Here is a 14,367-nt window from a genome sequence, read left to right on the forward strand (position 1 = left end):
AAGTCCATCATTTCCTAAAACAGCTGGGCCCTGTAGTTTTTGGTCAATGTTACTCAAAGTGGAGCGAGTGAGTATTTATGGCAGCAGGACAGTTTATGTGGGAGTGACAGTAGTCAAAAGAAGATACTATAATCTGTAGAGGCATGCTATTTTTTTCCCTGTTGAGGAGGTGACATGATAATTGTTTGACAATTTATCTGGCAACTTATTTCATATACCGACCTGCTGTTTCATATACTTACAATGTAATTATTACCTCCCAGATCTGCTGGCAGTCAGACTTTTTGATAGCACAAGCCTTTGGGAAAATGACTGAATGAGTCATGTAATGGATCTGAAACACTGGAGGGAACATATCACATTTTAAAATTTCTCTTAAACAGACTTAAATTACCTCATAATGGTGGACTTCAGGGAAAGGAACAGGTCTCCATCCCCATTACCATAATAAATCATGCACCCATCAGCTGTGAATAATTACTGATCCCTTTGCATGAGCTGGTGGATGACAAACTCCACTGGGACGAAGAGAATTAATCGTACCAGCGAGAAAGGTCAGAAAAGGATAGCACGTCTACCCTTATGTTTTAACACTGTATATTGTCTGTGTATAAAACTGTGCCGTTGTATAAAATAAAATACAAAATATGTCATTTTTAGTATATTTTCCTGCTGTAATGCATCTGCCCTAAACCTACCCCACAAATTAACAGACACCGACACCTGCCACCTTTCCGTTGTCGACCCCCGCCAGCTACAGTGGCTGCTGGATTCATACTCTGAAGCGGCTGTGAGTCAGAGGCATGACAGACGAATCTGCCACAGTCAAATTATAGCCGGTGCCTGTTTCGCTCCGTGTTCCTTATTGCCTTTTGAACAATCTCTATTAAATGAAAACCCAGTCGTCAGCCGGTCATTCTTCGTTCTGTTCAAGTTGCGGTGTGTTCAGATCCTTTTTAGATGCAAACCAACGGAGAGAGGGGAGCGAAGGGACTCAGCCTCTCCTCCCTGCTTATTAAAATACTACATTTTAATGGACATATTTGCTCCTCTGGGACTTCAGTGTACTAACATGTGGGGAATGGAAAAACGCTTTCCCCCTCAAAGAAGTTAAGTAAAGGGAGTCATGAGTCTTAACTGTCAGTGAGGTTGTTAAGTAACGTGTGGGCATATGAGATGGATCTTTATTGAGTGAGCACTACACCTTACACCTGCTTGCATTTGTAGCTACAGTATGTATTAGTTAATGCACTCCAGGCAACATGACTCCGCTCATATTCCTACTGATGTCAGCTGTATCCTTTGACCGTGTGACCAGCAGATAATGTGTTCCCTGCGTCAGAGTCTCCTTCTTCATCATGGAGCTCTAATGGAGGTTTGTCTCTCTGCATTCGATTTTGCATTTGTGAGGCCTGTCTTGAATACCGTAAAAGCAGTTAGGTGTCTGTATGTGTTGCACACACGTCTGGATTACTCTTTCCACTTAGCCTTAAACTCTATATGTAAGTCTCCAGTGTCCAACTCTTAATAAAGATTATCTGTCTCATTCGATCACAGGATGAATCATTGGCACTTTTTTTCAAAACAAAAGCATACATCAGTCAGTTCTTATTTGGTTCTATACTCGCAACTGCATGTGCCAGTCAGGCTATTTGTTGTTATTATTCTTGCTCGGCGAAACTAATTCTCTACAAGTTATAATCTATTTGGACGAATTGATCTCTTACCACATTCTGAAATGGTTCAGGTGATCACATTACTCAGTACATGTTGTGTCCACTTGTGCTTTGATCCTTATGCTGTTAAGCTCTGATATCAAAACACTGGATATGCATGTTCACAAAAGTGTAAAGCTGATCTGACACTTCAAGGTGCCATTGGCTGGATTTCTTCATAAATACATTATATTCCCATCAAAGCATTTGTAGATGAAATAGAGAAGATTATAGGTGGGATGTAAATTTTGTTTGCACACTGTGCTCTTAAATTATTTTTCCCATTCATATGTATCTATTTTTAGGGGCAAGTGTGAGTCGACTTACACTGTCGAGCCTTGAGTTCATTATGAAACAGATTTTTGTTTAAAGTGTTATTTATAGTTTAATTAATATACGTGAAGGAGCCATGTCTAGCTGATTATATGTTGGGCACCAAACAGTTTTTTGAGCACTCTGCTGTACTGTATTGGTGAAATGTTGAACTGTAGAGATGTTTGTGGACAGTGGTTATGGATTCTCACGTTGACACATTGAAGAACTTTTAACAGTGCGCAATTAATATTCCATCAAAGACAAGAAGCACAAGTCACAAGGACTGTGCCGAGTGTTGCTACAAGGAGCACATTGCCGACTAGCTAACTGCTGATGTTAAGAATGGGGTTAATAATATACAAAATATTTTTCTGAACAACATTTGACCTTTACAATTTTAGAGTTCTGTCTGTTCTCTGAGCGTTTTCTTATTTTTTGGCTTCTCAACCACTCTAAGTTCACACTTTCTGTTTAAACATCAGGGAGTTTAGTCATTAGGAACATCCCTAGTAATGAACCACTTATGTGTGAGCTAAATGAAACTCGTAATATAAATTTAACAAGCTTAGAAGATGTTGTGTCTCTAAATGAAGCAAATTAAAATAAGAGAAACTACATTACCATGACAATATATTATCTGTCTGGTGATTATACTGGGGATTTCAGCTGTAGTGTTTGTTTTAATGCGAAACTGGTAATGCAGTATAATTAATTAGAAATATAATTATTTGTCTCATTCTGCTTTAATTCAAAACGTGATCCAATCAATACAACTCTCCACTTCAAGATAAGTGTTTTTGATCTGCAGCAAAAATGTGAAACATCTGATGGACTTAATTAGACTGTAGAGATTTGTTGAGAGATTTGCTCCCCGGGCGCCTGACAGTGGCAGCCCACTGCTCCGGTGTGTTTCACTTCATGTAATTTGCTGAGTGTTGCATGTGTATTCAACCAAGGGTGGGTTAAAAGCAGAGGAAAGATTCAGTGTGTGTATGTAAAAATGTATATACTGCCAATAAAGTGATTCTTCTTCTTAATCTAGAGTGTCTCACAGTTTCTTTAAAAATGAGGTTCATGATTTCAACGATGTCACACTGAACTGCGGTAAAGATACAGTTATGACTGTATAGCTGAGAAATGTAACTTCTGAAGCAAGTGTGTGCTTATTTTATTACAGTAACCCATTCCTATGTGCTGACAGCTGAGTGTTTTGTGCTGTTATGACTGGGGAGTGATATAAATGAGTGTGTGTGTGTGTGTGTGTGTGTGTGTGAGTGTCCTACCTTGACAGGAGAGATATGTGTATGTGGTGTGTAGCCATGTATGGCCTCCATGGCAGCAAGGTTCTTGTCACTCATATGAAGCATCTCGGCACTTTTCCCTGGAGCCAGATGTGCTGGACTGTGCTCCAAGGGGGGCGTCTCCTCATCCTGGTACCTGTACTTCTGCAGACAGACACACACACACAGACAAGGTTGTTAGCCCTAGCAGGATTCATGTAGGAGGTGCAGCTATTGGTTGAGTGTATTTTAACGGTTGATGATGTTTAAATTATGAAGAGAATCCACTGTCAGCCTCATTATTTTAATCTTTCATTGATATTTCATCTCCTTTAAACATAATTGTGTAAATGACAAACTCCATTCATTTAAAACACAGAGCAGCATTTCCATCACAGACGCCTCTTTAGCCAACTGCAGACCATCTATATGCAAATCTCGTGCATCACATAACATGTGTGACGCCTACAAGTGCAAAATGGAGACATCATGAGAGGCCTTCAAACATTGCCATTGTGCACTGAGCAAAGTAATCGTCCTCCACAACCACATGGAGCAACCAGAGCCGTGACTCATAGTGGCTCTACAGTAGCAGATCATGCAGCTTCTTCCTAGTAACCTGACTCCCCTACCGATATCCCACACCTGGGCAGCCTGCCAGCAGCCCACTGCGTTAGCCACACATGGTAGGTTTCTTTCTAGGCGTGATGACACAAAATCTGCACACAGCATTTTCCATCACAAACGCATCAGAAGGTGGGCTGCATCACTGTGGAGATCTGCCACACTGTCCTGTGGGTTAGCATTGTGTTTGTGCTACAAATCTGTGCTCCCCTGAAGGCCCCAGGCTCACAACATGCTCTGCTGCACTGCAGATGTGAAGCAGCCCATTCTGAAAGCAGAGGAATTTTGGAGGGATCATCTGAATTTTGGCTGATGGCCTGATGGCCAGCTCCGCCACTCTGCCATCTATCTTTTTTTTTTTGAAAAATTTTTTGGAGGCAGACGGAGAGGGAGGTGCATCAACGAGCCCTGTCTCGGACGGGCTGCCTAGCAACCAGAGCAGAGCAGAGATTGCAGTGCCACAGTTGGGGCTGCCAGCATCGGTCCTGGATCACATTACACCGAGACAGCAAGAAAGAGAGGGAGTGAAACAGAGATGAAGATAAAGGAGAAAGTGAGGGGGAAGGGTAAAAATGAAAAAAGTGAGCCGTCAATAAAGGAAAGCAGAAAACAGCAGCATGGGAGTGGACCTGAGAGAAAATGAACAGTGGTTGATAGCACTGTTCCATAATTACAGGTTGATAAGCAGGATGCAATTGATTTTTCTTTATTAAGTGCTGTAGAGGCAGGCACTGCAACATGTAAACATAGATTAAATATTACATAACTGTATACCACTTACTGTCTATATACAGTGTAATACAGAACTGAACAAGAGCTGGTTAATTAATGCAGTGCTCTCCATAAGCTCTACAGGCTAAGATTTACATAAGATATTAACATAAATCTCATAAAGATTTGTAAATTACATGAATCGCAGTTCAAAGTAGCTCTCAGTACTTTGGTCTCCACTGCCGCCCACCTCCTCGCCTTTTTCCTGCATGGCCAGCACTCATGCAGCCATCTTGCCTTCTGTCCCATTGGTGGGGGATGTGACAGTTAAGGCACAAGATGTGTTACAAAGTGTCCTTCTACGAGAGGGGCTTCGGTGTAGTTCCTCTGACCAGTGATGTGTTGGCCAGTGTAGTACAATAGCAAAGTAACATAACTCATAACACAAACAATTTCTAAGAGTCCGAGTCTCATTTAGTAGGAGGTGGCGGCTTGACTAAAAAGCTGCTTTTGGAACACGTTTGGTATGAGGAGACGGATCCTAACAAATGTAAATACTACGGATTCATGTGAAGTTAAATGAGTATTCTTCAAATGTTAACATCACCAAGTGGCTAATTCTGTCCAGTCAATAAAGGGACACTTAACTCCTGGTTTATGGATGTAACTACCAATTATTTCCATAATTGATTAATCTGTCGATCGTTTGCACAATTAATAGATTAAAATGTCAAAAAAATGATGAAAAATTTCATTGCAGTTTTCCAGCTGGATAATTACTCATTATTGCATTGACCTGGTGTTCCAGATATCAATCAGACAAAGGACTGTTTACACAGTATTAACATATGTGTATTTTTAACAAGATCAGTAATGAACAGTATTTCATTTTATCATTATTGTCAACGCCCCTACTTAAAAGTGCAGATTTATTTTTAGTCTTAGACAAATGTCTAAAAATTACGGAAGACACAGGGACTGGCAATAGGAAGTGTGGAACCGCTCATTTACACTTTGTCTGTAAGAGCTATATGATGGTGTGTTTTCCTCCAGCACGGTTCTGTCTTTAACTGCAACTGTTTAACTCTTGAGATGGTAAATGGACTTGCAGATATGCTTTAATGTAATCCAGGGATCCAACTAAGGACACTTGCACATCCTTGGATTATTGAATGTTCTCGCTCCTGAAATTTTTGTTTTTCAGTTTGTATGAATTTAAGATGTGCTTGAACCTTTATCACATACGTTAAGCTCATTTAGGTCCTATGAAACCCTGAAAATGTTATGTTATTGCAGTAAAGGACATAAATGTACTGATGATTTGCATACAGTTGAATGATCTGTGACTAGTGTCTGTGCTTTAGTAACTGTTAAATTGTTGTTTTTCATTCCCATGTCCACTATAGGTTTAACTCAGAGCTGGATTAATACATGCAAAACAACAACAACAAAAAGATATTAACTGTTTTAATAAACATAACTGGAAACCATGTCAATACATTTTTTTTTTCCAGGGATGCTTTTTTCACATGCTAGACCTTCACAACAGCTTCCAACAATTAAAGTCAGCTTCCATCCAGACAAACTGCCAACTAAAAGACCACTTTCCCAGGCTTTATTGTATCAATATATCACCATGGAAAGAATTCAGTACATCTTTAAGGACTTGCCCTGTTGTTAAGGTCAAGCCAAGGAGAGTCTTCACAGTTTGCAGTTTGTTGGCCCTCCTGTACTGTAATAAGAACTGCACACTGAGTGGCTGAATAAGCGGTTCCTTTAATGGTTAAATGAGTTAACTTAATGTCGAGCAAATGTCAAATGCTATCTACCGTCATCTGAGTTTGTAATTCAAAGACCCAGCTTTTAAATTACTGTGCATTAGGTAATGGGATGAAAGCTAACCTTCCCTCTGAGCCATATAATTTCCAAGAAATGTGGACTTCAAATGCATTTGATGTGTAAGGTGTTACAGGACCCATGAAACCAAGCTCGTCATGTGTCATTTAAATGCATCTTCACAGAATTTAAGCTTTTGCAAGTTCACCTATTTGCATTTTCTTTAATGACGATTAACCCATTTTTTCTGTATTTGGATTAATTTTAACAGTTTCTGCTCTTAAGAACTCAGAGGGATTTTATGCTGGGTGCTAAGTCTGTGTGACACCTCACAGCGCTGTCAGAATTAACCATATGCTGGAATTTAGTTGTGTGCCGCACAATACATCTCAGTGAGGCGAATCTGCACAGGGAGATGTGCTTGAATTAATTTCAGAAAGAGATGTTTAAATTTTGAGTATCAGCATTTCCCCAGCTCAGGCAGCTGCTAATGATACATTGTCTGAAACCAAACAGCTTATTTGAATAATGATCCAGAATACTCAAACAGTAATTAACTGTCTAAAAAATACATAATTACAGTTTTCCCACAACTACACTATCTTCTACGAGAGTTAAATACATTGACTGACCTGTGTTCCACCTCTTATATTCTGCTATGTTTCGTCTCTCCGCAACTATGTGGTCAGTTATATACAATGAATGAATTTGCCTTGTGCAGTTTGTACTTCATACTCCCCCCTTAAAGGCATACTATGCAGGGTTTGCCATTTGCTGTTTGTAAACACGTCAGTTAATGATTCTTGAGAAAGATAGGTATTTGCTTTATTTAAACTATTGGTGTGGGGCTGTCATTCAGGGGTTGGGCTCGGCCCCTTGCTTCCAGTAAGGGAAAATCTCAATGCTTCAGCATAGCAAGACATTTTGGACAATGTTATGCTTCCAACTTTGTGGCAACAGTTTGGAGAAGGTCCTTTTCTATTCCAGCATGACTGTACCACAATACACAAAGTCAGTAAAGACATGGTTGGATGAGTTTGGTGTGGAAGAACGTGACTGGTCCACACAGAACCCTGACCTCAACTCAACTGAACACCTTTGGGATGAACTGGAAGAGCTGGAGACTGAGAGTCTGTTACTGCATGCTACTCAATGCTACTGCATGAATGGGCAAAAACTCCCATAGAAACACTCAAAAACCTTGTGGAAAGCCTTTCCAGAAGAGTGGAAGCTGTTGTAGCTGCAAAGCTGTCTGTGCATTTAGAATGTGATGTCATTAAAGTCCCTGTTGGTGTAATGGTCATTTGTCCCAATACTTTTGTTTATATATTGTATTTTGCTTTGTAGGACCCAGAAACATCCCAAACACAGCAAAATAATAAGAAAATACTGGCAGAGGGTAGGGTCTCTGCAGATATGACCCCAGTACACACTTCTACTGGGTCATAAGTGATGATTGAGTGTGTGCATAATTTTTTAGGAAAATCCCACATAGTGTACCTTTAATAATAATCTTGTCAGTCATTATTTTGCTACATCTATACACCTATAGGCTGACACGTATAAAACATTCACACTAAAGTTAAATACGTTAGAATACTTTACAGTACGTACTTATAAAATCAGACTGCCAACACAGAAGAAAAATGATGCGTTAGCTCCACAACATTGTCACTCATCGTCATTTGGACGGAGCACTGACAAGAGAGCACTGTTTGTCTCTGATGGTCCTCTGAACTTTCTCTTTCTCACTGCAGCCCATCAAAATACAGTCATTGTTGCCTTCTCAGTTGATTTTCACTCTCCAGTGCCTTCTCAAGTGCCAAACCCCAAACAGAGCTTTCATCTCATTTGCATTATCGCAACTGCTGTTGCCAGCCCACACCTACCAGTACAACTGTTTTTTTTTCAAGTATATGCAAGCCTCCAAAGACACTAAATTCACTCATCTTCTGCCAATACTAACTTCAGACTATTCTCCAAGGTGTTTCTGTACAACACTTTGACAAGTGTTAGTGTCCTGCAGCTATGCATGCTGCAACAACAACAACAACAACAACAGACTTCATTTACCATGGGGCAGAGTGCTTAAAGCGGCACCAAGTAGGATTTTAATGTGTGAAAATTCATCCAGCCCTGATCACAAATTGGGGCTGCAACAAAGAAGAGCTTCTTATTCCCCTCTTGATTCACACAATTAGTCCAAATTTAAGTCTGCCGTAGGGTGTAGTCACTCTTTATGACACTGAAAATTAACAGGAAGAACAAAGCTTCTAGTGTACCTGAACAACACATCAGGCACAGGGAGATGGGTTTCTAACACTGCAAATTTGTGAAGTACATGACACTAAGACTAAGAGAGAAGAGTGGAAATGTTTTCAGTCATTTATGATTTCTAATTATTAATTTAGCAGATTGTGTCGTGTTAAAGGGGTGTACAATAACTTTGCAGGTGGTTAGTGAATGCAGTGGGACTCCTGGGCTACAGACTGAAGGTGTTTCATATTGAACATCACCTCGAGTGCATCAATGTGTGCATCTCCCACAGGGAGTTAATCCAGGTGCACTTTCTGTCCACAAGTACTGTTTAGATTGTTCAACTAAAAGTTTGATCAAACATGTAAAAATACTTTCAGCAGTGCATGTTTTGAAGCTTGTTACTGTCCCAACCAACTTAAGATGCTCTCTAAAAATAAAAATAAAATCCCTAAAGTGCTGTTTGGCTTTCTTCACCACCAGAGGTCTGATATTACTGCAGTGAAACAGGAAATGTCATAAAAAATAAATAAACTCCCTGGTTACATCCTCAGCACTGTTTTAGAAACTCAACATATGTAATCCTCCTTACATGCTGGTCTTAAATATTCGCTTGTTAATTTATGTTCATCTAACCCAAATTAATGAGATTCTGAACCTCATTTCAGTGGGATGATTCATCATCGTTAAGACCCACACAGATGCATCATCCTCAAATTTAATAATCAGATTAGAGTCATAGATACAGTAAATGGTGCCATAGTGGGTGCTTGGCTGCAGTGCTTCTGCTGAGGGTAGTCTGTTATCTCAGGAACATCATGCTTATTTGTAAGATAAGAAAGGAGTGACATTTATATGATTTGTAAAAAGAATTGCAGACCATGTGGACTTAACCAACTCTGTTTTAACATTAAACTAAATGTAACTATGGTGCATGCTACACCTCTAACCTTACAACATAATGTACACATCCAGCAAAACCTGTAAATCTGACCCAAATCAGCAAATATTCAATAAAAATGAGTTTTGTTTGTTGCAAAAGAGCAAAAGTTTTGCTTTTCATGGTACTGTAAACTGCCATCGCAACCAATAGTAATTATGTAGTCTAACGTGCAGCTATTAATTAAGCGAAAAGAAAAAAATTATTCACGTTCTGTATTATTTCAGAGCTTACAGGTCAGGTACAACCTTCTTCCCCAGTTCTCCTCACAGGTCTCACACTCACACAAGGCTCAGTTTTCTTGATCATGACATCCCCTCCCCCATCTGCCCACAGATGCATGCACACACCATTTTATGCTGAGTACATACATTTTTATGTATGTTGCACTTGTAGTGTTAACCAACCCTCCCCCAGCCTCTCTGTTTTATTCACTCACACACACACAAACACACAAATGGAGGCTACAGCCCTGTAAGACTGGTTAATGGTTCCACTAGAAACGAATTTGCACTAAAAGCAGCAGTAGGTTTTTTTCTTTTTTTATCCTATGATCATCACTGCAACAACCAATCTAAAACAGCTCTTTGGCATGGAGCACGAAGTGTTCTCTTTACTCCTGTCAGCGAACGGCACCATGAACATACTTTTGTTGCTTCTTGGCTATTCTTGCAATGAAAAGAGAAACCTGAAGTTTATCCCTAGCATTGTCTTAACACAGACAATACACCCCATATCAAAACATAAGAGAAAGGAAAATTCATTATTTCCAATATGTATACTGGCCATGTTTTTGGTTATTTTATATTTACGGAGAATGTGCTGTCTGAAGATTTATAAAAAAAACAAAGCTTATCCTTTAGCTCAAGCTAGCTAACATATGCATCAGCCACGTGTGAGCCACAATTCTGAGTCTGAACACACCTTTGGGGTTTATTTATGTTTTACATCATGGAGGATGCGTTGCTTGCTGATTCTGTAAATGCAGCTGAGGTTGACTTTGGTTTCAAAGGTTGAAACTGCATACCAGAGCGAGGTGTCAATATATTCTTGTCTGTTCCCTGGCAATCAAGATGAATTAAAAGTATCTTTGATGTTAACTATGTGTAAAAATTGCCTCTACATTGATAAATCAAGCAACCCACCACCATGTCTGCAGCTCTGATGTGGCACTCCATGTAACTAGGCAACCCGTCTTGCAATAAAATGCCGATTCAGTTCTCCTGGTGGTTCTGACATTTGTAAAGGATTATGCTGGCAAGTTTGAATATTTGAGTTCTTTCGTATAAGCCATTGTGTCTGTTACAGAAAGGCCATACGCTCTCCTCAGTCATCCCAACAGTCTGACGGTGTTTACTTTCATGAGTAACATCTGCTTGATTCCTACTTTGATTCAGTTTCGCTTGGCTTTTATACAGTTGATAACTACGGTAAGAGCCGTTTCTCAACAGTGCTAGTTTTCATCCTGCTACTTACTCCTACAACCTACACATCAATTGCTCACACAACAAGCTGCAGTGTTTGCCAGCAGATAAGCTGGGAAGAGCAGGTTAGTAAGGTAGATGCGACTGTAAATGTTTCAGTCCTAGACCTGAACGTAGCATTGTTAAATATCTGCTGCCGTACATTGTTATTGCTGCGACACTCCGAACGTACTGTCAGAGCTGAGGCTCGCTGTTCTTTGAAAAGAAACATGACACAAACAGAAGGATAAAATAGGTCAAATCCATAGGAGGAAATGTGTGTTTGCAAGGCTAAGAAACAGTTCTACAGTGAAGATGTGGAATGAAAAACCAGTGCCTCACACACTGGGACACAGACGGTGCCGTCGTGCAGTGCAGCAAAGCAAACCGCCGCAGCTTTGATATCACCTGCTGATAGTTTCTACATCATTACTCTTAATCATTTGATTGGTTGGCTGGTAATGAGTGACAGCAGGTCGTTTTCCTGTCCATTTTCCAGTAAGGACGTCTGGGCATTGATTCCCAGGGTGAGACGAGCATCGATCTTGATATTGAGATGAAGGCACACTGATCCCTGAGTCGTAAATCATTCATTACATTAATACTCCCCTTTCCATTTAATCTCTATCCTTTCCGCTAGTTTATGTTGTATGGGCTCTAGTATAAACATTGCGTTGAATCGCAGCTTCAGGACAAACTTCAACAAGGCAGTCGGTCTTGATTAAATGTTGTGAGGCCATCAATGAGCATTAAGCATAAAAGAGCACATTAAAGCACTGGTGAATGCTTCCAACAACATAAATACTCCTTTAATTAAGTTCCTGAATTAAAGATGACAGACAGACTCTGTGCTGGGCTTTGTTTCAGAACAAAGGTTATGCAAACAAATAACCTTGGGAGATCACCTTGGGGAGTGACCAGTCATGTGGTAGCTATTGTTAAATAGATGCAGAGCAAACATATGGGATTCCGGGAATGTGTAGAAAATAAAAACAAGAGGTAAAGCTGGAAAAATATAAAGAAATCTGGACAGGATATATGGGAACAGTAAAAGCATATCACTGTACATCCCAAAAGGTCCAGCCCTACAAAATGCCATGGATAACAACCCACCAAGAGACTGCAACAGACTGGACACAAGCTGTTTGTGGGCGACCCAGCCTGCAGGAAATATGTACGGTCTGTGTGCAGAGCAGGTATTTAGGCATGCTGAAGGAATACACTATGACACTATATAAATTCTCCATGTTAACATGCTAATGAAAGAACAATCTTTGCATTTGTTTTTGCTGTCAAAAGTGATGAAATATCTGTTCGTAATATGTTACTGAGATGATTATTTTAAGCCAGATCTTTAAAAACCAAACCAAGCAAAACACTTTTTAATAGAGTAGTTAATCCCATTTCGAGATCTGCTCCCACCACAGAATAGATGTTTGCTGTGGAGATGCATATCACTGGTTGGTCATGATGGCTGTCGAGGCAACTTGAGTCTGTGGGAGGAGAATTTTCATATGTTTTCCACAAGGAAGGCGTGGTGTCTCAGATGGAGAAGCAGAGGAGGATATGAGCCAGGAGGGAGTGAGTCGCAGGGACACATGGGATTATCTGTACTGGTAATACTCAACCCTGAGCACAGCAGGACCTCCCCTTCAGAAACCCACAAAGCAAACACTCACTTTAATTCAACCAGCGGCGTCTTGTAAACATAGAAATTGTTCATTACCAGACAGAATGTAAAAATAAGCATGATTAACGAAACACAGCAGAAATAGCCACCTATTTCATATCTAATGATATGTAACTAATCAAAATGCAGGAAGTGAATCAGATTCTAGTAGTAAGGCAGGATGGAAAGCAAAACGTAGGAGCTGAACAAACAGACAAATTATGAGGAGCTCTGTACACATGTACACATCACTTTGGTCCGCTCCTGGCTGGAGTGGACCAACCGGAGTAGTCGGATTTGGCTTGGAAAAGCTAACAGACCAGTGTGCCATGTGGAGGGAAACACTGAGCTGGCTGCCACCTGAAGCAGGAAGGGGGTGGGAAGGGTATCAGGGGATGAGATGGACAAGACTGAATGATTGAATGAGTACCATCTCTCTTTGGACAGAAAAAGGCAGCATCTCCCACTCAACATTAAGACCAAAACCATACTGCTGAGCACACAGCTGAACATAATAGCCTGTTTTATTTTTATATATAATAAGCAGCTGGCTTCTGATTCATCAGCAGGCTATAGAACGCAGGAGGAGCCCTGTTCGTGTTATCTGATTTCAAGCCGGGACCAAACCTCTCTGGCAGTGTACAGTTTCTCTGATGAGGAATGATATATAAGTGGCCCTGAGCAATAAAGTGCATTCTCCAAGGTCACAAGCATGCCATGCAGTTTGCTTTGCTGGAATACCAAGCCAAATATGAACCACTCAACATGGACGAAGCATACGGTCGGCCCTAACGGTGACCTGCCCTTACAGATGAGGAGGAGGCATCTGCTGGCGATCGATATCTCATTCATTAAATCCCTGTAAACATTTGTGGTAAAGAAGAGACTGTCACCAAACACAATCACGCCTGCCAAGGATGCTGCCGCCTGTCCCGTGTAAATGGAAATCGGCCATCTATGAGCATGAGAAAAGGGGAAAAAAAACGCGTTGATGTAGAAGTAGTACCCTGTGAATGCTCCGGTACCTGAAAGCATATGGACCAGAGAGGAAGCCGTAGGTGAGTGTGATTAGTGTAATATTTACTATAGGCTAGTGGCTGTGGAACGAGAAACGCGCGGTTCAAATGAGCCAAGCTGCACAAAACATGCATAAAAAGCGCGATTTCTCACTGAGCTCCCAATTTGTCACATATTTGCACACGCTAAACGGTCCACGTTGTGCATTTCGATAACAGCGAACGATGCTGCAAACATCGGCTGTGTTGCACCCCCAGGCTTACCTTACACCCGAACATGAGAGAGAGGGTCCGGTTGCTGCAGATGACCTTACACTGGCACATGACCGGCGAGAGACACTTTAAATTCCTGACAGGCAGAGACATCAGTCCAGAGCCTCACACCAGCCACACAGACAGCACAGACCAGAGCTCGTCGGTCCGCCGCCACTCACTCGGAGCCACTGAGAGGTGGGGAGGGAGCGTGGTGGTGGTGGTGGTGGTGGTGGTGGTGATGCCGGGGTCGGGTCTGCGATGCCGGTTAACAGGCGGGCTGCCGGGTG

General features: G+C 41.0%; 1 protein-coding gene across 4 annotated transcripts in view; it reads right to left on the bottom strand.

The window, feature by feature from the left end:
* The window catches only part of LOC124070958 (disks large homolog 4), a 59,780-nt gene that overhangs the window by 24,925 nt on the left and 20,488 nt on the right, over window positions 1-14,367 (bottom strand). For 2 of the 4 annotated variants that reach the window (XM_046411331.1, XM_046411330.1), the window contains exons 1-2: window positions 14,090-14,245; window positions 3,314-3,475 (exon numbers count right to left, since the gene is read on the bottom strand). In XM_046411331.1, the coding sequence (XP_046267287.1) occupies window positions 3,314-3,475; window positions 14,090-14,191 (264 nt within the window). In that variant the 5' untranslated portion in view covers window positions 14,192-14,245. Of the gene's footprint in view, window positions 1-3,313; window positions 3,476-14,089; window positions 14,246-14,367 lie in introns of those variants that run through there. The other 2 variants (XM_046411333.1, XM_046411332.1) reach the window with 1 other exon arrangement.

The sequence above is a fragment of the Scatophagus argus genome, chromosome 14, assembly GCF_020382885.2.
Source record: "Scatophagus argus isolate fScaArg1 chromosome 14, fScaArg1.pri, whole genome shotgun sequence".
In the NCBI taxonomy this organism is placed as follows: domain Eukaryota; kingdom Metazoa; phylum Chordata; class Actinopteri; family Scatophagidae; genus Scatophagus; species Scatophagus argus.